The 23,358-nt window shown below is 40.4% G+C and overlaps 4 protein-coding genes and 1 pseudogene across 6 annotated transcripts; 2 read left to right on the top strand and 3 right to left on the bottom strand.

Annotated features, from left to right (window-relative positions):
- Positions 1-2,989: 2,989 nt before the first annotated feature.
- Positions 2,990-5,066, top strand: LOC124644020 (protein ALP1-like). Its single transcript, XM_047183197.1, has 2 exons — positions 2,990-3,065; positions 4,113-5,066. The coding sequence occupies exon 2, from the start codon at positions 4,198-4,200 to the stop codon at positions 5,017-5,019; it is 822 nt and encodes a 273-aa protein (XP_047039153.1). The 5' UTR covers positions 2,990-3,065; positions 4,113-4,197; the 3' UTR covers positions 5,020-5,066.
- Positions 5,067-9,379: 4,313 nt separating this feature from the next.
- LOC124644013 lies at positions 9,380-12,305 on the top strand. Of its 3 annotated transcripts, XM_047183190.1 has the most exons (3): positions 9,380-10,196; positions 11,329-11,543; positions 11,757-12,305. In XM_047183190.1, exons 1-3 carry the CDS (start codon positions 9,724-9,726, stop codon positions 12,233-12,235), a joined length of 1,167 nt encoding a protein of 388 aa, XP_047039146.1. In that variant the 5' UTR covers positions 9,380-9,723; the 3' UTR covers positions 12,236-12,305. The 3 variants fall into 3 exon arrangements, with proteins under 3 accessions (XP_047039146.1, XP_047039144.1, XP_047039147.1); XM_047183188.1 differs by having other exon boundaries at positions 9,396-10,196; positions 11,329-12,305; XM_047183191.1 differs by lacking the exon at positions 9,380-10,196 and adding an exon at positions 11,125-11,260 and having other exon boundaries at positions 11,329-12,305.
- On the bottom strand, positions 10,207-12,430 carry LOC124644019. The gene is made up of 2 exons (XM_047183196.1): positions 12,298-12,430; positions 10,207-11,175 (listed from the first exon to the last, which is right to left on the bottom strand). Exons 1-2 carry the CDS (start codon positions 12,428-12,430, stop codon positions 10,295-10,297), a joined length of 1,014 nt encoding a protein of 337 aa, XP_047039152.1. The 3' UTR covers positions 10,207-10,294.
- A 3,412-nt stretch (positions 12,431-15,842) lies between these two features.
- LOC124643935 lies at positions 15,843-17,657 on the bottom strand (annotated as a pseudogene).
- Positions 17,658-21,852: 4,195 nt separating this feature from the next.
- LOC124643936 (transcriptional regulatory protein AlgP-like) lies at positions 21,853-23,143 on the bottom strand. Its single transcript, XM_047183056.1, has 2 exons — positions 22,833-23,143; positions 21,853-22,759 (listed from the first exon to the last, which is right to left on the bottom strand). The coding sequence occupies exons 1-2, from the start codon at positions 23,141-23,143 to the stop codon at positions 21,853-21,855; spliced, it is 1,218 nt and encodes a 405-aa protein (XP_047039012.1).
- Between the last annotated feature and the right edge of the window lie 215 nt (positions 23,144-23,358).

Here is a 23,358-nt window from a genome sequence, read left to right on the forward strand (position 1 = left end):
TAGCCACTCTCTGACGCTTCTTCGGTAGTGTGCAGGGCAGCCGTCATGTTGATACCACATATTATTATCATTTAAACTGAGGGGTAAATCTTCCAGTAATTCGGGTAAATCATTTCTTAAAAAGTTTTCATAATCTTCCCCATTTAAATTGTCAGGCAGAAAATGTGGCCCAATCAAATGGTTTGAGATTATTCCCATCCAGACATTCAAACTGAACCGTCTCTGTGATCCCTTTGGTCGCTTCTTATTGGGATTTCTGTTTTCTTTTGGAGCCCAATAATGAGCGTTGTGGTAATTGGTGATGCCGTCTTTATCAAATTTTGACTCATCTGTCCACAAGATGTGTTTTAAAAATGCTGGGTTTTCTAAATCTGAGTTGAGCATGAATCTGCAGAAATCTAATCTCCTCACGGGATCTCCTTCTTCGATAACATGTACCGGCGTGTAATGGTATGGATAAAGGCCTGCAGTATTCACTGTAAACCACACTTTCCACTGCGATATTCCAAGTTCTCGGGCAACAATATTAGTGGAAGTAGTTGGATCCGATCTAAACCGTTGTACTATTTCATTGTCTTGCTCTTCATCGTCATCATTGACACGAGGTCTGCCTAGGTCTGATCGTCGCCTCGAAACAGAGCCAGTCTCTCTTAGTCGCCGGTACACTCCGTCAAAGACACTGACAACATACACACATCAGGTTGGAACTTTACCTTCACATTACAAGTATCACCGCCAAATATTAACTTAAGAGTTTCTTCACTACCGGGTTCAAAGTTTGGCTCGTTCCAACTAATGATACGTCTCTGTACGCACTCTTGTAAAGGAAAATTATTATACTTATTAAAATTACCCATACACCCAAAGTTAATTAAAGAATGACAAAGACAATCAAAAAAATAATTCTTACCGCTATTAGCAGGACCTAAGATAAACATACAATTTTTCTTAGGAACTTTCCTATTACAAAAAGAATATAAATCAGATACAAAAATATAGCGTTGATACTTATCAGGATATTGAAACTGTAACAGAGTTTCTAACACAACTAAACTATCCCTTATATTATAATAAAAAGCACTTAAATCATTCCAGGGGCCGACATATATCAAACGTTCCATAGGTATGGTACGAGTCTTAAGGAATATCTCTTTTACAGACATATCGCATATACGCTGTCTAATATTATGAAAAGAATTCCGAACTAATTCATGATTGTTTCCAAAATATTTAAACGGCCCATTGCACCAATGACCTGTATAAAAAATATTCTGTGGAGGACATATAATGAACGCTTCTAACCATTTCTCGAGCCTGCAGACTTGTTCTATCTCGACGTTCTTTGTCGACTTGATCTGCTTGAGAGCCTCCTTCGCCAGTTGATCCACTAGTTTCTGTACACGCGAGTCTTCGGAATAGGACAGGAAACAGCTCCTCATCTTCGCGTGTCTCCACCAATCGTTCTTTGCGTGCTTCAAGCAGTCGAAGTAAGGATAGATGTCCAGTTTCACCACGCTGGTACCACGTTCTCCCCGCGACTTCAATGTAATAAGGCTGTCGTGGTGCTTGAGTACAATAGATTGTGATATTGAGCCAGTGGTCCGTTGTAACGACTGCTGTTGGACAACTCCGTCTAGCATAGCGTCTAAGTTGTCGGAACTGTCGCTGTCTGTCGCTTCTTCCTCTTCTATTGTCTCCACCCTCTTGTTCTTCTTGCTCATCACCGGTGGTTCGTCCTCTTCGTCCGACTCGAGTTGCATGATCTTGCGCTTCGCCGAGACCGAGAGAAAGTTTTTCGACTTGGTCTTCTGTTTCGATGTCGAGTCGCTGTTCTTGGGTGTTCCATTCGAGAAGCTCACTTGCTTCTTGAGACATTGTCGTGTAGTCTGTGATGTTCCTGATTTGTCGGCATCTGCACGATTGGCCCGAGTACGTGCAATCGTGGATGACGTGGATGTGGTCATTATGTTCCGAGATGATGAATATGCCTCTGCTTCTTCCTTCTCTTCTGACGAAGTCTTCTCCTCTTCCTCGTTCTCTTCCTCCTCGTTCTGTTGATTCGTCAAGTGACTCGTCACCACCTCGCCATAGAGTTGATATAATAGCTCTTCTAAATCTTGCTCCCAATCCATCGTGTGGAAGTTCCCATATGTCATGGACAATCCTACCCCTAAGGCCCACTCGGCGAAACTCTCCCAGCAGATCCTTCTTAAAGATACATTCGACTTCTGTAGGTGACAGACGAATTCCTTCATGACTGTGTTGAGAGGTCTCACCAGACGGCCCAGCTTCATGTTTTTGGTCTTCAGTGCGTGTTCTTTTATGGCGGTTACGAAGTGAGGCATCACCACCATTTTGTTTTTAAACATGAATGAACGTTAATTTATAGTAAATCCTCCCACTACTATACGTAGTCGTTATCTAAGCGCCGCCCATATATTGCTGTCTCGCTCTAACATCTTCCCTCTCGCTCGCACGCGCAAATATGGCGCCTTAAACCTTTAGATAAGTTGAAAATTCCTTTCCGGAATTTTTTTCCCTTGGCCCGTCGCACTATGGGACGAACCTGTGCGTTTCATCTCAAAAATCTGTAACTTTTTAGTTTCTAGATATTTTGCATTGAAATTTTGTATACGTATGCCTGAATAGTTAGGCCCTGTTCCCACTACGCCGGACCGGCAGACCTGCCGGAAACCGGACACCGGACAGAGTGTTCACATTACATCGGATCCCGGAAGAAATTCAGACAGTCAAGTACTTACCTCAGTTGAATTTGGACCTGCGCGCACAATGGACGACGAAATTGTTGTGTTGTGGTGGTATCTTAATAGAAGGCAAAATAAAAGAAAACATTGGGTACACCCTATTTTACGGGAAAGATTTTCACTTGGAACATTTGAAACATTAATGGGTGAACTTAGAAGAGACGAATCAAAGTTCTTCAATTATTTTCGAATGACAGCAACCACTTTTGACGATTTAATGGGACGACTAGACATAAGAGTACGAGATACAAGTTTCAGAGAATGTATTTGCCCAGAACAAAGATTAGCCATATGTCTAAGGTAAGATTATTTTATGCACTAGATTGCGTAATAATAGTTTTGACGTAGGTACCTACTTAAGACTGAATTAATGAATGAATGTTTGCTATGTATGTTTGTTTGATGAATGTGAATATATATAATGTGTGTGTGTGGGAGGGTGTATGTATTTGATAATCATTATGAATTAAAAATGCAAATAACTTATTTATGTATTTATTTGTACTCAAACTTAAAACCCTTCAAAATCTAAGTAATCTGAGTCTTGGGAATGTATGGAATGATTACTAGATGCTGATGGCGAAGCTGGAATCGGATTCGATGACTGAGATGAAGTTGATGGTATAGATGTTGTTGCCTGTTGATTGCTACTATTATATTGCGTAGAGTATCCAGGGTGGTGTTGATCTTGCGTAGGTGTTGCCTGTTGATTGACGCTATTATGTGTGTAGTATCCAGAATACTGATCTGGTCCGGTCATCTGATTATATGAATCACGCCAATGTCCGTAATTTGGTCTCTCATTATTCCTACTTTTAATTTTTTGCAACATTGTCATGACGCTAGCTTGAAATTCTAAAGTCTCTTCGATAGTTAAAGTGTTCAAGATTGGTATAATGCCTTTGAAGAAAGACAGATGATGGTTTTCCTTTTCTGGGTTTATTCTGGAGTCCAAAAACTTTACCATCCTGTCATTTACCTCTTTATTATCAATTTTTCTTTTATCTTTAATTAAAGGTGAACGAAAATCTGATTCCATGCCTACTTCAGTCTCGGTTCTTGCTTTTTTTGAAACTGACTCATGTGGTGGTCGAGGTTCGGAGACTTTTTTCAAAAACATTAATTGCTCGTGATATAAATAATTTCGTGTCTTTTTGGCCGAAGATCCAGATTTAGACTCATCTTTTTGTTTCTTTACTGTCTTAAGCCACGAATCTCGTATATTATTCCATTTAGTTGAAACCTGTTTTCCTGAAATCAATAAAAAAATATCATAAAACAATACAATTTGTTTCTTGGTGACGTATAAAGTAATAATGTATTAACAAAAAATACTTTTTTTTTCAGATATTTAGCTTCAGGATGTTCATTCAAAGAAATACATTACTCATACAGAGTAGGCGTTTCGACAATAAGTAAACTAATAAAAGAAATGACCCACGTCATTTGGGAAAACCTAAAGACAGATTTCCTTAAGCTGCCTGATACTGAGAGAGAATGGGAGGACATCGTTTCAGGATTCGAAAGAAAAGCCAACTTTCCTCACTGTCTTGGAGCAGTAGATGGCAAACATATCAGAATTTTGAAACCAGCCAAGAGTGGTTCTATGTTCTTTAATTACAAGGAGTATTATTCTTTTGTATTAATGGCAGTTGTCGATTCAGAGTACCGATTTATTTTTATTAGTGTGGGCTCATATGGCAAGGAATGCGATTCTACTATATTAAAGGATAGTACATTTTGGCAAAAGATCAATGATGGTACTTTAAATGTACCAAAGCCTAGACCGCTTCATGAAAACTTGCACGAAGAATTACCGTTTATACTTATTGGCGATGAAGGCTTTGCTTTAACACCTAATCTCCTACGTCCATATGGAGGTACACATTTGAATACTGATAAAAAGATTTTTAACTATAGACTAAGTCGAGCAAGAAGGTATGTTGAGTGCGCTTTTGGTATTCTGGCAAATAAGTGGCGAATAATCCATCGAGCTATAGATCTGAACGTAGACACAGCAATTCAAGTAATTAAAGCTTGTACAGTCTTACATAATTTTGTAAGAGAAAAAGATGGTATAAATTTTGAAAGTTACCAAAATATAGAACATAGACAAGAACAAGAAACGACACCCATGAATCGGAATGTGTCAAGTCGAGGTGGCCCTAATGCCAACGCTATACGGACATCATTTACTAATTATTTTGTTTCGGATATTGGTTCCGTTCCGTGGCAGGCAGCAGCTATAAAATAAAATTTATCAATGCATTTACATTTTATCAATAAAACATTAAAAACTCACCGTACTGTTTTCTTTCTTTTTCATCCAGTTCATCGAAGTTTGGTTTCAGTATTAAACATACTTCACGCCATGCTGCTAACTTTAAGTTTTTGTCTTTATAGACGTCTTCGGTCTTATCCCACAGAACAGGTCTCTCTTGGACAAGCGTAATTAAAGTTTCTGCTTGAATATCCATGCTAAACGTCTACTTTTACCAGAAAATGCGAGCCGAATGACGTGAGTGGAACACGGGCGGGGCGAGGGGAGCACGAGCGGGGCGAGCGGGGGACAGATACCGGCACAAACTCGTTCACATTACTCCGGGCCCGGTCGTTCTGCCGGCAATTCGTAGTGACAAAACGCTCGGTAAAAATGCCGGGCTCGGCAAAAATGCCGGACCCGGGATAATGTGAATAGCTTCATATAAATTGTACAGCCACTAGCCCTTCCGGCAGATTTACCGGCGCGGCAGATCTGCCGGTCCGGCGTAGTGGGAACCGGGCCTTATGCTATTGGATAAATAAAACATTACAACTTTAAACAATAGATTTATTACGAAAAAAAATAATCAAATATAAATTTTTAAAATTTTCCATACAAAAATTAACTTAAACGCTTAAATGAATTATTTGCTTACTTGCATTACAATAAAATTATTAATTAGTTAATAAAAAAATATGACATAATTTTAAACTAAAAAAAAAACATGAATCTACTCATCACTTGCCAATATTAAAAGCTCTTTAGCTTCGTTAAGTAGTTCTTTTGGTATCATAGTACTGGTTCTATTTAAGCTGGATATATAGGGGTCAGAAGTATACAACAATATGTGCAGAACGTCTTCCATTGTGGCTGACCTGGAACACTTTCTAGCGTGATTTAACCGATATTTCTTATAGTCTTTATTACGAGCTTCTTGAGCATCTTCCGATAATTGGCCTATTGGTAAAACTGCAAAATGTTCTATTATTTTGGCACCATGTATAAGAATTTTGTGGACTGAAGATGGCATATAGTACTAGTTATATTTACTCACGTATAACTGTGCCGTCCTCAGCGCATAGTCACCAAACTTAACTGCGTTTACAGAAAATCCCGATGACATGGTTTGCAGAATGATATATAATCTCTTGATCAACTCTTCATCGATACCAGTAATTTCTGCAGAACATTGATAGTTTTGGAAAAATCTCCTTGCCGTATTACCGTCATTGCTATTTCCAGAACCTTGACGAGGTTTATCAATGTGTAAACCAAGCAATTCCCGGAAACGAGTTTGCACGTACTTCTTTTTTTCTTCTTTGATCTTCTTGTTCTCTGGAGTCGTTGCAGACCACTTTTGAAAACCTAGATTATAAGAAATATGCAGAATCATTTCCATACATCTTATCCACGCATGTAAGGTAGACAGTCCATATTTAAACGCGTCTTCATTCTCAATTCTCGCAGTTACTTTTGTTAAATCGTTCATCTGTCTAGGAGTTGCTCCACAAACAGTACACGAAGAACTAGATGGAGTCTGCGTTAACACTTGAGAAACTTTCCCATCGATCATCGTCATAAACAGCTCATGTTTTACTTCTATAATATTACCTTCTATTGCTGCGGGCGTTCGAGTTGGAGTTAATTCATTAATTTTTGCTTCAAGATCACTTACAACAGTGGTAGTTTTTTCAGGAGTCTCTTTTGCTAATTCCAAAGAAATGGGTCTGCAATATCTTACTGAAGAACATGTTGGATTTTGCCATATGACTTCTTTACTTTCTTCATCCACTAGTCTCAATGGTACAAGTGAAACTATAAACATATTAGCATCCGATATTTGTTCATTCTCTTCAGGTAAAACTTGTTTATATTCACTTTGTCCTGAAGATCCGTCACAACCCCATTTGCTGTATAGTTTCAGCCGGGTGCAATTTTTAGAAACCGTGTTTATTTTTAAAATACGACAGGCAGTGTGGTCTAAGAGATCTTGAAGGTTCACTGTGGCACTGATATTCGTGACGGATATGCTTGACGCAAGAGGATAGCAGTCTTTTTTTGCTTCAGCCAATATTTGGTATGATGGCAATACAGAAAAAAGGTTCTTCTCAACAAGTCTAAGCCTCAAGTAGGAATATTGAGCTTTGGATAGATCAGTCTCAATATATATACATAATGCTTCTTCTTTAGTATAAGAAGGTACACTATCTGAACTTCGTAAAATATTTTGAAGAATGACTTTTTTCTCCTCCTTTTCTGTATTCCTTATAATACTCACAATCGAAGCTTCATTATTTTCACCCATTGACCGCAGGCCTTGTACGTAAGCGTAATGAACATGCCCCATTCCGTACTCCTGGAGTAATTCCATGTTTTTACGTTTTTTCGTACTCTCCGAACATGCGTCATACGGTTTTGTTGGTCTACCAGGTTCACCAGATGTATTCAAGTCAGAATTTTCAGATGTTGAAGTACTGCACGAATTTAATGGAACTTTAAACTCACCATCTAACCAATTTGTGTTTTGGCTTTCGAAGCGATCTTGTTTTCTTTGAGCTTTCGCCCATTTTTGGTTACAAGTCGTAATCAATTTTTTTTGGATACTTTGCATAACCGTTTTCACATCTGTTGTTGATAAATGGAAATTGTCCAACAAATATTTTTCAATATCTGAAGTACTTTTTCCGCTTATTATCTGAGCACATATATCGCGTCGAAAACAAACGAATTCACTCATTTTTAATTTTATTATTTTGCAGTTAGTCACACAAAGAAAATATCCGGACACATTGATGAACATGCTGAAAACTCGAGTATTTATAGGACCCTAGTTGTAGTAACTAGTGCAAAACCAATGAGAAAATTGATAGGAATAGTTCTCACACCAATACTGATTGTAATTACCACAAAAGATAAGAAACTATGCTAGGTACATGATTTTTATCATACCTGTGGTTAAGACGTTCACCGCAAAAAAAAAATATCATGAGAAAAAATGTCTTAGTTGATATTTCGGCTTCCAGCTCGAAATGGCGCAGTAATGACGCAGGTTTTTTTTATTTCCCTGTAACACTGAATAAGTAAGGTATCTTAAAATGTCATTAACTCAACACCGGCAGCCACCGATAACAACAAAACCTCCACTTGAAAATTAGAAAGACGTAAAATTTCCTTATGACGTTTAAAAATTTAATAAAAAAACAGACAAAAATATATGTCAAAAAATCATAACGGAATCGTAAACAAGAGATCTTTAGCAATCCAAAAATGTATAATACTAATATATTTCCTTGAAGGACATATAATGTATCTTAAGTTGAACTTCTATAACGAGTAGTCTAGTTATTATAATATGAAATTTTCACAGTATTCAGTTTGAACGTAATTTTTTCCAAGTATAACATTTTTTTTATTTTTTTTTCCTTTGCTTTCGGAAAGTTCTATTATTATTATAGTGAATGTAAAACAATCAAAACAGTTTCAGTTACGCGACCTTTGTCTCAACCATTTTTGAGACGGAAAATACTGTTTGGTCCCATAGTGCGTCGCCGCCGCCGCCAAAATAATAATTTTTTCAGCATGAACATAGCCATAGTTATGCACTTCGTGCAACTGGCTGTTCGCTGAAAAAAATATTATTTTCAGCCAGGTTTCTGAACTGTTGTAATGCCTGTCTCGTCGACGTTCCAAATATGTTTTGCTACAAGATTTATGCTTGTTTAAAATGTCAGTATAGTTAGAATAGAATAGAATAGAATAGAATAATAGTTTATTTGCAACGGAATGTAGGTACAATATAAATACAGATGTTACAAAAATGCAATGCAAAATGCAAAGTTCTTAAAGAAAGCATCCACATTACTTTTATTGAAGCTCGTTGCTCGAGCTGTGCCTGTAGCTTGTGGTAATCTTAAAGATAAATTGGGATGTCGTTGCATAAACAATTTAAGCCACACTTCTCCTGCCATCTCATTTTTTTCCCATAACGCCGGATATTTTTTTGCTAACATGAACGCAATTCTTCTTGTTTCTTTTGTTGTCAGCCCGTAATTGGATGCAGCACATGTCAATAAATACTCGCATACTTAATATGTTTTCTTCCTCATCTGTAAAAACTTTTTGACTAGCATAACCCATGGACAAAGCCTGTTTCTTTTTAATATATCTTTGCAAAGACATTTATTTATTTATTTTTATTTATTTATTTATTTATCTACATACATTTACCATTACAGGTTACCCCAATGCGATAAATGCGCCTTAATTACATATAAATTATTTATACTAAAATATATCTATTTATCTACTATCTATAACTAATAATAAATAATGCATTTCTTGTGAATTCACTCGCAGAACAATAAAATAGGTCCGTTTCACTCGCTATGAGATTGAGCATGCGGAGTGCACGCGTCAGCGGCGCCTCCCTTAACAGGTTAGTCCGAGCGCGCGGCACCACTAGCAGGGGCGGCCGCCGCCGGCGCCACACGTACCTGTCCGGCACACACAGACCCAACTGGCCGAGAACGACTGCATTAGGCTGCGTTTCCACCAGAGATGTGCGAGGATGCATAGCGAGGGATGTGTTTGTAAAGAACCAATAGGATCGCTTCATTTACCTTGCCTCGGTCAGCACAGCTCTGGTGGAAACGGCTCAGCGGAGCTAGATTTTTGCGCATACAAAACAAGCGCGGGATGTGTGCGAGGGATGTGTACGAGGGAAGTGTGCGAGGAATGTGTGTTGAGAAAGATGTGTTGCGAGGTTTGCGCATACTGTACCAGCCAGTCCATAGACGGAGTTTGTTGGAAGTAGAAGTGCGCAAAATAGATAATAATATGGATAATTGGAAAAAGAAAATACTTTTATATTTAACAATTTGTGATGAAGAAATGGAAGCAGAAGATACGGAGTTTATTAGTTCTATAATTTTGAGCAATACAAGAACACACAGGTTTTGGATACGTAACCATATTAAATATCATCGATTACATGGAGAATTCTTTACCTTTTTTCATACGGCTGATGATGAAATATTCGAAAATTCTTATCGAGTATCTAGAAGTAACTTTTATGAGTTACACAATTTGATTGAGAACATTATCAAGAAAGAAGACACTCACTACAGAGAATGCATCAGCACCAAGGAAAAATTGGCGGTATGTTTAAAGTAAGTAAAATAGTTTGAATCAATTTTGTCTTTATTAAACATATTAATTGAAAAGTAATCATAATCTGCAAAATAAGTAGACAACAAGTTCCTCTTTTTCATGGCAAATTAGGCTCTGTTCCTACTTTGTTTGAAGTATTTGGCGTTTGTAGGTCTGAATGTTGTGTTCCCGGAGATGCTGGTTGTACAGCTTCCAGTTGGAAAGATGAATCCATCTGGCCCACTGTTTTATTTGTATTTCTACCAGAGCTTGAAGAATAACCAAGTTGTTCAGGATCCAGCTGAGGCGGCAAATCCATCTGGCCTGCTATATTACTACCTACTGCTATACTGCTATCAGAGCTTGAAGAATAACCAATATTTTGATTATACCACGACAGCACGTAAGATTCTTCGGCTTCGCTAATCATATTAAAAAGTTTCCTTTTTAAAGGAACTTGCATGTAATCTGGTAATTTTTTAAATGTTTTCGCCATTGAAAGAAAAAAATGATCAGTATCATCGCAGTCCGTTGGTTTTAAAAGTTCTCTTAATTCTTGCCTTTCTTTTCGAAAATCTTCTTGATTTTTCATATGTTTTTGTATTAAAATTGATAATTCATCGCCTTTTTTCTTCTTTGATGATGACGGGGTGACCGAATCTGTTGAAATGCCTGAAGTTGAGGCTATTTCGTAAAGATTGTTGGGATTGTCAGCTTGATTTGGTGTATGTTCAGTGCTCTGCGAAGAGTCATCTTGGTTTAATGAATATTGAGTGCTTTGCGAAGAGTCATTTTCATTATTTGGTGACGAAATATCCTCTTTATAACTTGACTCTCTATCTCTGTTGACCATGTACGGTAAAAGAAATTCCATCAATTTTTGGTATTTCCATTCACGTGTTTTGGTTGTAGCCTGTCCGCTTTTTTTAGATTTCTGCCTCTTTAGCGCGTCCCGATGGCTATCCCGTAGTTGTTTCCAACGATACTTAGCGCTTTTCACTGAAATAATAGAAAATTATGATTAGGAATATAACATTTTTATACCAAGCATGTTGTCTTACAGATCGCAAAAAATCAGTAACAGGTAAAGAGTACTTTTTTATTTGTTAATTATTTTTCTTACTATTATTATAAACATTCCTTTTTTTGCAGGTATTTATCCACGGGCTCGTCGTTCACACGATTGGCAGAAAATTTTAGGATTGGAGTAGCAAGTGTGTCGAGAATTGTGGCAGAAGTTTGTAATGCTCTTTGGCTTGTTTTACAACCTCTTGTTATTCCAAAACCTACCAAAGACGACTGGAAGCGAATAGCAAAGGATTTTCAAGAGCTATGGCAGTTTAAAAATTGTTTGGGGGCTCTAGACGGTAAACATGTTTATATAATGTGTCCTGCAAACACTGGGTCCTCTTTTTTTAATTACAAACAAAGATTTTCTATAGTGCTTATGTGCTTAGCTGACGCTAGGAGAAAGATTATAATGGTTGATGTGGGATCCATGGGAAGATTTAGTGATGCTGGAATATTTGATGATAGTGTTTTTGGAAAATATTTGAAAGAAAAAAGATTGAATCTTCCAGAACCTGAACCATTATATGAAGGAGGTGAACCAGTACCATTTGTATTCATTGGAGATGAGGCTTTTCCTTTGATGGAAAATTTCATGCGCCCATATCCGCGGGACCAGTTAGACCAACAGAAACGTATATTTAACTATAGACTTTCGAGGGCACGTCGCATTGTAGAAGCTACATTCGGTGTATTGGCACGAAAGTGGTATGTGTATCGTAAAGACTTTGAATGCAGAGTGGAAACGGTTGACAAAATCGTAAAAGCCACATGTGTAATGCATAATTTTTTAATTGAAAGACAAAGTAATTATTTGGATTGCATTGATAACACAAATACAAGTACTCTTGTATCGGTTCCTAGCATTTCCGTCGTCGTGTCAAGTGATAGTTATGATGTAAGAGAGAAATACTGCTCTTATTTCAATAATCAAGGAAAAGTGTCATGGCAAGATACTCGTATTTCGTCACGAATTCATTGCACACAATAAATACCCAAATATTGTAACTTGTATTTTAATATACCTGATTTTAATACATGATTATTACTTACCATCTTTATATTGTATTTCTTTGACTATTTCCTCCCACGCAGCGTCCTTAGTTTCATTACATTTGTAAAATGACAAAGAAGTGTTCCACAAACACGGAAACTTTTGAACGGCATCAATTAATTTTTCGTCCATTATGCCACGCAACCGTACGACATGCGTACGACTACAAGCGCTTACGACAGCAAAGTGAGACGTGAGCGCAGCGCGGTGAGCGGCAGGCAGGCGTTCGCGTTACTCCGCTCCCACTACACCGCACCCCCGTCGACACATTTCACAGCTTCGCAACGCATCCTCGCGCCACACATTAATGCGCATTTTCACAGCTCCGCTACACATCCTCGTAGGCACATTATCATCGCACAGCTTTGGTGGAAACACCCACACATTTTCACAGCACAGCTAGACATCCTCGCACGACACATTTCCATCGCACATCTCTGGTGGAAACGCAGCCTTATGCACCTTGCCTCTGAATACTTGAAATATATATAAGGTCAGTGCCAGATCTCTCCTCACCCTTAACTCGTTGTATCCCACCATACCCAGAATAAATAGGGTGGGATACATCAACGGGTAAAAGGGATATACTCCATAGTACCGCATATATAAATATCTAATAAATTTATTTTGAACCTTCTCCAGCATGAGACTATATTTAGCTTCATGTGGGGCCCAGATGACTGCATTACACTCTAACTGGCTCCTCACCAATGCATTATATAGTGCTATAATGGCTTTCACATTTGTGAATCCTCGGACCGTACGAAGTACAAACCCCAAATTTCTATAAGCCTTTTTACAGCTACGTATGATGTGGTCACGAAAAGTCAGACTGGTGTTAAATTCTACTCCTAAATCCTTGACTACTGCGACCCGTTCCAAAGGCAGCAGTCAATGTAGTAGGTATGTAAGATGGGCTTGTGTGCGCGGGAAAAAGTGATGGTCACACACTTTTAGCTATTGAATTGTAGTAGGTTATCCTTGCTCCAGCTCACCACCCTATCAATGTCATCCTGTAGCCTGACACAGTCATCCTTGCTTTTAACCGTGAGGGACAATTTGAGGTCGTCAGCGAACAACAGACAATACGCGTCTTGAACTACTTCTGGCAGGTCGTTCACCACCAGAAGGAAGCATAAAGGGCCAAGATTACTCCCTTGACTTACCCCAGACCTCGTGAAATATGGATCCGACACGTGACCCGCATATTCTACATATTGTTGCCGATCCCTCAAATAACTGGCAAAAAAGTGGAGAGTGTGTGGGGTAAAACCAACACCTGCTAATTTCCTAAGCAACATGTCTTTGTCGACTAAATCAAATGCTTTTCGAAAGTCAAAGTACGCAGAATCAGTTTGTTCCCCACTATCCACCGTCGGCACCAGATGGGTCATATGGCAGAGCAAATTACTGGTGGTGCTTCTTCCCGGTCGAAACCCATGTTGCGCATCTGATAGATGTGCTCTAACCTGAAGGTAAACGCTCCTATATATAGCCGTTTCCAATACCTTTGCCGGCGTCGATAATACTGCCACTGGTCTGTACCCATCTACTGACCCTGCTAACCCCGCCTTCGGAACTGGGACAACGCGGGTCACTCTCCACCTCTCTGGAAAGACGGCAGCTTTAATGCATTGGTTAAATATGTGGAGCAGTGGCTTAGATAACGCTACTCGACAGTCCTGAAATATGTAAGGTGGAATGCCGTCAGGCCCTGCGGACCGTTTCGGTTTAAGCTCTTTTAGTGCCCGACACACGTCTACCAATTGTAATTGGTCCAAGTGCACTCGCGCCGCTCCATTTCGACTACCTGCGCTAGCTATGGCTGAGTCCACATCCAACTCCGGTCGCTCCTCCCTATATACCGAATAAAAATACTTCGCAAACTCTTCTACAGACTGCTGATTGGATAATGCCACTCCACCTTTCAAGATCACTTGTGGAGTTCTTCTACCTCTCTTGGACTTGTAGTTGAGATTGTAAGAGGATGCGGCATTTCGGAGACTGACCCCTCAACGTAACTTCTTCAAAGGCTAGTTCGTAAATGTCGATACTAGCCATACCCCTATCAGTCTTTCGTGTATACTTATTTGGCATTCTGAAATAGAAAAACAGCAACTCAGCATACAATACCAAAACCACATGCGTAAGTAAATCCCTGACAAAAAATATTTTTAAGACGACTTTAATTGCCGAATACTTTTGATATTAAAATTAGACAGTGTAACGGGGAATATGTATAAAGGCCTTGTACCAATCAAGGCTAGCAAGTTCTGTTTCGTTCTACTTTTGGGGATATTTTAAACTATTAGCTTTGGCGTAAGAATATGCCAATTTACGTAAATCTCTGGTGGTCAAACCAAAGTAAAGCTGACTCGCTGTCTTGCAATATTGAGATAATTCTAGTTCCTGGTCTGTAGAAAATACTTTATTATGTGGGGCAAATCCAGTTTTTACTGTGATATCATGCTTGTATTTAGCGACATACCTGGACAAAGTTACATGACACATGCCAAAGCTGGTAGCTACACTTCTGATGCTCTTCCCTTGCTTAATTACAATTTCACAAGCTTCAGTATATTTTTCTGGTGGCACGGTGCCACGCAATGTCTTTCGAGGTCGTTTATAAACCTTTTAAATAATTTACCAATGTGAAAAATACAGGGTGTCAAATGCATGCTACAATTGCCTCTCTTTGTTTTGTTACTTACTGCCGCCATTTTGCAAATAAGACTTATTTAACAAAAAAACTATGGCAAATTTGAACAACCCACAAATCTGCACGTATAGATTAGACGCCAATTTATCCGAAAATCACCACTCCAATATTGTAAAACTGTTTAATTCAATTTTAATAACAGAAACTGCACTGAACAATAATTTTACTGAATTTGCTGTACTGAGAGCGCATGCGCAAACGATTTTAGCACCAAATAAAGCTTCGATTGCCACCAAGAGCTACCGCTATTCGTCAATAGATGTTGTTAAACTACATACGTTACAATTGCCTCGCTGTTACTATTGACACACCTCTCCCCTAAACAAGGCTCGAAGTTGATTGGTCTACATATGTCTGTGTCCAGTTCTTCTGCCTCGAACAATTCTATAGTTTCATTCATGAAAGGTTGGCTTTTGCTCGGTTTACGTTTCCGTACACAACTTATGTATGGATCTGATGTGAGGAGCAGCCTGTTGAGGACATCCTGGTTACACCTCGAAAATTTTCGGACATAATTTTGACGGTATGAACGGTAGTGCTTATTACGGGCCTCTGCGGCCTCTTCGTATAACTGCCCGATAGGCAGGATGGCATATTTGATAACAGTTGTACCACTAGGATTTTGTGAAGAGTTGGCGTCATTGGATGCGATTGGCGTACAATTCAACATACATTTTTGCAGTATCTTTGCAGTATTTCCCGAACTTCTCTGCATTAATTTTGAATCCAGATGACATTGCTTCCAGAATCACCTTTAGTTTATTTATGAACTCTTTATTTATGCCTGTGATTTCAGCAGCTAGATCAGGATCGGCGAATAATCGTCTAGAAGTGTTGCCTGAATTGGAATTGCCAAAACCAGGTTAAAGTCGAAGGTTTAAAGTCGACTCCTTTCCGTCTGAGCAAGTCGTGCAATGACGTGGATGCGACGCTTAACTTGGCCCCAAAGTCTATGTGAGCTTGACCGTTGACGCCAGCAATGTTAATCTTGACGGTTGTTCTAAGTAGTGCTGCTGATGCCGAGTTACAGTTGAGCGAATAAAATCCAATGTCCACTGCGCCAACTTTAGCCTTGTCGCACTTTGGACATTTACTCCTGACTACACCGGGTTCGCCACAACCGTAGCAGGTGATTTTGTGACCAGGCGTCGGCTTAGAGGCAGCTGGAGTTGACGTAGAATTTGTTGATGCATTCTTATCCTTGCCGGCTTTCTTCCGACACTCCTGTTCGTTGTGGCCATAAGCATGGCAGAAGGTACATCTAGGTCGTCTCCCTGCTGACGATGCAGAAATATTGCTCGACATTGAGCGTGCGGCGACAGACTCTTCGAGTTGACGTACCTTTGAAAAAAAAATCTTCAAACGTCGCAATGGAATCTCTTGGTATTCTGTCTCTTATACTTATATGTAGGGAAGTATACAAGAGATCCAGGCCTTGGGATGGAGTGAGCGAAGGTTTGGGCAACTCTGCCATAAGGGCACGTTTCTTGGCAACGAATAATTCCGTACCCACAGGACTCTGTTGCTTATCGCAGACAATTTCATCATATACCAGATAAGCTCGTCTCTTCGGTGCAAACGTTGACCTTATCAAGGACACGGCTTCCTGCCAGCTCGTAATTGTGTCTTTCACGCCTAACCACCAGATAGATGCCTCCCCAATCAGTAGCAATGTAAGGCCTTCAATGGCGTTGTCATTGCTTATTGCCTCGATCTTCTTATATGTACTGATGGTTGATAAGAATGCTTCAACCACTGCAGTATTCCGAGATCCATCGAAGCGAGCAGTGCATGACGCAAAGCTACCAGATTTTTGTAGGACCAGATCATTTCGGCTGGCCAAGACCCCTAATAGGTAGCCAAACTGTTCGTCAGAGAAGCTAGCGTTTGCTAAGTTCCTACGGCAACGCCTAGGTAATATTTTAATTCGAGTCAGTAAAATGACAGGTGCAACTGTCACTTTCACAAAAAAGGGTGATCCACTAGAATAGTGATGTTCCGATCGTGATCGATCGACTTTGAAGTTTAGTCATGATTTATTTTAGTAGTTATCAGAGCGTTGTTTTTATTGTAAATATTTAAAGCATAACGTATTAAATAATACGATTTTAGAAATATGAACCTTCCCAGCATATTAAAACTTCTCACTACAACATTATTACAAAAGATGGGGGAAAAATATAAAAGAGATTCAGAGGAATCAATAATGGAACATTATGGACATTCCATAAGTTTTTATTCATAACGGTTGCGATTCCGAATCCGATTCTGAATCAGTATATTCAGAATCGGAATCAGTTACATCTATTATAAATGAATTCGTTCGTCTATGATGTGGTCGAGTCGGCACATTTTGTCTTCGACTTTTATTGCATGGTTGATGCACTGTCTCCAATTTTCAGGTGTCACTTCTTTCACACCTTCTTCAAATAACTTTTTTACGTCTTTTATTTAAAAAGTTCTATTGTTCCTGGCGACATACCCCTTTGTTTGAGCCCAAACTAACTCTATTGGGTTGAGCTCACAGTGATAAGGGGGCAGCCGCAGGACACCATATTCAGCGGCCAACTCTTCCACAGTATAGCGTTCGTAATTAGATTTGTGGGATTTTACAATTTCTATTAATTCAGCCTTTATCATCCTACGTTGAAATTGAATATTTTTTTCTTTCAACCACTGAATTATATCATCCTTCCGCCAGTTTGAAGAGGGGATACGCTTGACTTTTCTAGAATGATACGGTGCGCTATCTAGTACCAGCATTGCATTTGGCCTTAAATTTGACAAAATAGTTTTCAGCCAGTCCTCGAAACACGAAGTTCATTTCTTCATGATAGTCACCGGTATTTTTCTTGCAATATGCAATATACTCGTAACATCTAAGGTACGAGTGCAATACGGATATTCCAAACTTAAATGCACTTGTGGGATATCAAGATTGTTGAGCTCCTTAGGTGTTGCCTTGCACACATTACACGCTTGTGACGATGAACTGTCTGTGAGCACGTTGCATGTCTTTCCGTCCATCACTGTACACACAGGATGATGTGTAAGATTTATCCCCAAGAGTGACTTCAGTCGGCAACAAATTTGTTATTTGATCCTTTATTACCTCATAATGATGTTTTACAGATTCTTTTGTCTCTGACTGACTTGGGGTTTGCCAGAAAATCTGTTTTCCATTCGTGGTGACCTCTGACATTTGCAATGGAACGATAGTACATAGAATTATGTTGGTCCCCATACGATGAATTGTTGGCAAAACATTGCTTGTAAATCGAATGTCCTCCACTGCCATCAAGACCCCACTTGTAAACGACTTTGATCGCTGAGTTTTTCTCATGATCGTGGTGTAATAAAAGTACATCCTGCTGCACTTCTGCAAGGTGTAGACTAGACTTTAGACCTAGTTGGTGCAGTTTTTAACCTCAATTTACTAGGGATCTAGCCGGATTTGATACTTACTTGTTAATGGGAACCATAGATTAAAAAAAAAAATAAACCACAGAGCACACTTTTTTATTTTTTGATAAAAATGGATCTGACAAAATCGGATCTAAAAATGGGTTTTGATACTAGACGTCACAATTAACAATGTGGATTTTATAATCAATCACATAATCATTTATTTTCTGTTTTTATGAGTCTTATAGTAATTAAAAGCTTGTAATTTAACTTGTATCATTATGATCAAGATCAGCAATTTTACCTATTAAAATTCTATTTACACCCGTACACCAACTATTTACAATTAAGTTGATTGACAAATTAATTATATAATCAGTTAAAATCAATTTATGTTTTTCACAATGAATAATTGAAAAATCACATCTGCAATTTATAAAAAATACTTTTTTTTCTCTTAAGTGATCAATTTCAGGAGATTCCCTCATGCAAGTCACAATCATAAAATATATATCATCAAGTAATTTAATAAAAGAATCACATGCATTGAACAATGATTTTTTTGTGTAATCGATCATATACACACATCAAAAGTGTCTAGGGATCAACATATATTTTTGCAATAACTTTTCTCCTGATTGATATTAATTAAAATTTTCTTTAAGGATTCATCAAATAAAGTGTTTTCGTTTGTCACAGTAACGATAAACCAAGTCACCTTTGCACTAATAAAGAAATTTGCCATTTTCCTAATAAAGGGATTTTTGACATTTGAAACACTAACACAAAAGTTCGAAAAAAAAGACTGAAATAACAGTTTTCTTTAAAAGTTTATTGGGTAACTTAAACAATTAATAATCCGTGTTTCTACCGCGAACACTAACAACACAAGAACATCGGTTTGGCATACTCAAAATGAGTTCATCCAAATCACGATGTGGAATGGCCGCCCATGTTCGTTGCAACAACAAAAAAAGGTCTTCTTGCGACTGGATACCCTCCATATTCGGCAGAGCTCTTCTCTGTAGCATATCCCATGCATGCTCAATCGGGTTCAAGTCTGGCGACTGAGCAGGCCAGGGCAGGACATTGATGTTAGCTGCCGCGAGAGTCTGTCTTACAACTCTTGCGGTGTGCGGTCGTGCATTATCATGCATTAACTGAAATAAGGGACCGATTTGCACTTGTAGAGGAACGATGACGTCTGATACAATCGTCTCAGCATAAATTTGAGCGTTGAGGTTGCTTCTGATCCAAATCAACTCAGTTCTTCCGCCGATCCAAATACCCGCCCATACCATGATGGTTCCACCACTATAAGGATGGACTTCCTGGCAGGATTTTAATCGCTGTTGGCGTCCAGGGGTTCTCCAGTGTCGTATACGTCTTGTATCCGGTCTCATACCAAAACGAGACTCATCAGAAAAGCACACGAAACGCCATTGTTCTTCTGCCCAATTTCTGTGTTCAAGAGCCCATTGATATCGAATCCTACGATTGTGCATTGCTATAGGTGGTACCCGTAGCGGTCTTCGGGAATGAAGGTTCACTTCATGCAAGCGGTTTCTGACTGTTTGGTCGCTAATTAAGTTCCCTGAAGAGTGATGAAGCCTCACGGCTAACATCATGGCGGTTATTGTTGGAGCTCTTCGAGTTAAGATTTGAATGTATCGGTCTTGTCTCCGTGTGGTGCAGCGATACCGTCCTCCATGGCGCTCAGCTACGGTACCAGTGCTTCGGTAACGTGTCCAAAGTCGACTGATAACACTCTGACTTGTATTCAGAGCTAAAGCCACAGTACGTTGCCGGGAACCAGCTTCTATCATTCCCACGGCTCTGAGCATTTCTTCCTTGCTTAAATGACGTCGCCGCTCCATAATAACGTTGGTTTTAATCAGTAGTAGGGAAACAGTAGCACTAATAATGTCTTCAATGCGTTGTATGTGTTTATAGGGAAAATATTGACAGCTGATTTTCATCTTTTACTCGAATTTGATTCACAGTTCCTGATTCAAATTATGAAATGCACCAAAAAGGATCCATATAAATTTATAAAATCATAAATTTATTACAAAGCCACATCTCAATCTCAAGAAATCCGCATAAAAATGCTTGATCCCTAGACACTTTTGATGTGTGTAATTAAATGAATCAGGATCAATTTCTGGTTGACGCAAATCAGTCATGCACCTGGTACAGTTTATAAACATTTTAGATTTAGATTTTTTTACAATATATCCTGCTACATATTTCTTCCCTTCCGCATGCAAAATCGAATCACTAGATATAATTTGATTCATTGTTGAAATCAAGGAAACAACTTCACATGCAAAATCAGGAGGATCTAAGTCATCAGATTTTTCCAGTATTAATAATTTCATTGATTTCAATGGTCTATAATCATCTTCTTTACAATTCGAATTAATTGAATGAACTGAATTAAGATTATTAATCAACAATGTTTTATAAGCATTTATAAATTGCATGCAAGTTGGATTAATATTTCTTACTCCATTGCTTCTGATACAGCAAAAGAAATTCTCAAGGGGGTCTTGATTAAAATTTCGTGTTATTAAATTATTCACTTAAATTTCGTATCGTAAAATCGTACAAATATGGTCCAAAATTAAGGGGTTTAATCTTTATCGCGCTGTAAGAGTAATGATTCTAACCGCACAAAGTATTTTTTTCTGGCATTATGTGTGTCAATGTATTTAATATAATATTAAGTTATAAACTGGTTTTATACGAAAAAAAATGTTTTAATATATTTATTTTGGACCATTGTTGTGTTGTGCTTCACCTACCTGCGCTCGGTAAAGTTATTGTGTCTTTCAGCCACGTGGCATTTTTTTCTTTGAATCTCTTTTTGTTTTTTTGAGCTGCCAACTATTTTTGTTTAAATTGGTGCTTAACAATGGACAATTTGTGTTCAGCGTCTGCTATTTTTGTATCGTCTTGAAAATAGCCTTTTAACACTGCGCAGGTACAAAAAGGCATTGTCAGTGAGAACCTTACAGGAAATCATTAAAAACACATAACGTTCATATTGAATTGTATTTAATGTTTCTATCAATACTACATGACTGTTAATATTCTAAAGCAGTTGTTTAACTAAGTTCAAATCAGATCTAATTTCTTCGGCGACTGTCATAATTTTTGAGGCGAGTTCTTCCCTGGTGTTTGGAACTGTAGCGTACACTTTTTGCTTCATATGACCCCACATAAAATTTTTGGCACCGGTGGCACTGGGCTGGTCCTCGCTTACCGCGCCACGCCTCTATCTTGACACCGCGCGGACCTAATATTTGGCGTCTTCTTAATGATAGCGTGGAATACGCAGCCGGGTCTTCCGCGTCGCGCCTTAATATGGCGGACGTACTCCGGCTGGTATCCCAGCTCTTTTAATTCCTCCTCGATGTCGGCGGGGTCAGTGTCGCCAGCGCAGCCCGGACGACGACGACGATGCCGCCGCGGAAGGTGAGTACCCCAAGCGATACTGTGTGCAGGCCCCGCAGCCATCCTTCGCGGAGATGGCACGCCGCGGAGAGGCGTCCTCTAGGTGTGGCGGGGACTGGTCCCTTATTGGAGAGTACTCCCCCGATGCCACCGACATCTCTGACCCGCTGCGCGAGAGACTTCCCGGCATAGCCGCCGGTGAGTCCCGCGCAGAGGTCCGCGGCGGTGGGGGGGAGAAGTGGGAGGCGAACCACAGCCGCTGCGGCGTCACCGTCCGCTTGTAGCACAGCGTCGGGTGCGCCGGGGTAGCGGCGGCAGGTGCGGAGGAGCCTGCGGGGTGCGGGGAGGGCGTGTCCAGGTGCGCCGCAGGCCCGTCTGAGCCTGCAGGAGGCGCGGCAGAGCGCGCAGGCTGCGCAATAGGGAGCGCGTCGAGACGCGCAGCGAGCGCGGCAGCGCGCGCAGGCAGCGCAGCGGAGCGCTCAGGCGGCGCGGCAGGGCGCGCGACAGCGCGAGCGGGCAGCGCATAGGGGCGCGCGGGCGGCGCGTCGGAACGCGGCGGCACTGCGTCCGAGGGTGCGGGGTGCGCGGCGGGGCGCGCGGCGGACGCGGTCGAGCGCGCGGGGCGCGCGGCTGAGCACGCAGCTTGCGCACCAGCTCGAGCATCGGATGCACTCGCGGCGGAGCGCGCGGGCGGCGCGTCGGAACGCGGCGGCACTGCGTCCGAGGGCGCGGGCTGCGTGTCCGGACGCGCTTGTTTGTTCACAGCGGAGGGGCGGGGTTGCGGTGGGGGGGCGCGCACTTGCTGCGCACGTCCCACCGTTGCTGGTCCCGGGGGCTGCGATGGCACCGGGCGGAAGTTCGTGGGACGTACGGGGACGCTGTGCCTCGCGGCGATTTTCACTCCGCGCTGCTAGTACTGCCACTGCCAGCAGTGTTCGGTCCTCTCCTCACCTCAGCGGGCCGCTGCGGCGCGTCGTGCGATATCGTCGGTTTTTCATCGACCGTTTTAACTTAATTATGAATTCTTGTGGTATAACGTTCCACCCTTCTTCAATGGCTGATAACAGCGCTTGGAGATGTGTGGGAGCTGGACTTCTTGCTCGAACACGCCTCTTCAGCTCATCCCATACATGCTCGATAGGATTGAGATCAGGACTACGAGCTGGCCACTCCATCACGTTAATAGTGACGTCTTCCAAGTAATCGCGAACTGTCCTAGCAACATGTGGACTCTTGAGCGTCCATCGTGGCGATGTAGTCATTCTACACTCATCGGAAAACATAACTGCCCTCCACTGATCGAACGTCCAATTTAAATGCTTTCGGGCAAATTGAAGCCGGACTTGTCGGTGGGCTGTGGTCAATTTCGGATCATTTGCGGGTCAATGTGCAGTCAATCCAGCTTCAGACAATCGTCTTCTGACTGTCCACCGACTTATGCTGACATTGCGTACTTCTCGAAGCTGTTGTCCTAGCT

The sequence above is a fragment of the Helicoverpa zea genome, chromosome 29, assembly GCF_022581195.2.
Source record: "Helicoverpa zea isolate HzStark_Cry1AcR chromosome 29, ilHelZeax1.1, whole genome shotgun sequence".
Classification (NCBI taxonomy): Eukaryota; Metazoa; Arthropoda; class Insecta; order Lepidoptera; family Noctuidae; genus Helicoverpa; species Helicoverpa zea.

Bases quoted from the DNA above. Each gene is read 5' to 3' on its own strand.
- LOC124644020 (XM_047183197.1), top strand. From the start codon at position 4,198: ATGACCCACGTCATTTGGGAAAACCTAAAGACAGATTTCCTTAAGCTG.
- LOC124644013 (XM_047183188.1), top strand. From the start codon at position 9,724: ATGTGTGCGAGGGATGTGTACGAGGGAAGTGTGCGAGGAATGTGTGTT. The intron at 10,197-11,328 runs GTAAGTAAAATA...CTTTTTTTGCAG, and splicing joins AAATTGGCGGTATGTTTAAA to GTATTTATCCACGGGCTCGT.
- LOC124644019 (XM_047183196.1), bottom strand. From the start codon at position 12,430: ATGGACGAAAAATTAATTGATGCCGTTCAAAAGTTTCCGTGTTTGTGG. The intron at 11,176-12,297 runs GTAAGTAATAAT...CTATTATTTCAG, and splicing joins AGAAATACAATATAAAGATG to TGAAAAGCGCTAAGTATCGT.
- LOC124643936 (XM_047183056.1), bottom strand. From the start codon at position 23,143: ATGACTACATCGCCACGATGGACGCTCAAGAGTCCACATGTTGCTAGG. The intron at 22,760-22,832 runs GTGAGGAGAGGA...CGCGAGGCACAG, and splicing joins CGCCGCAGCGGCCCGCTGAG to CGTCCCCGTACGTCCCACGA.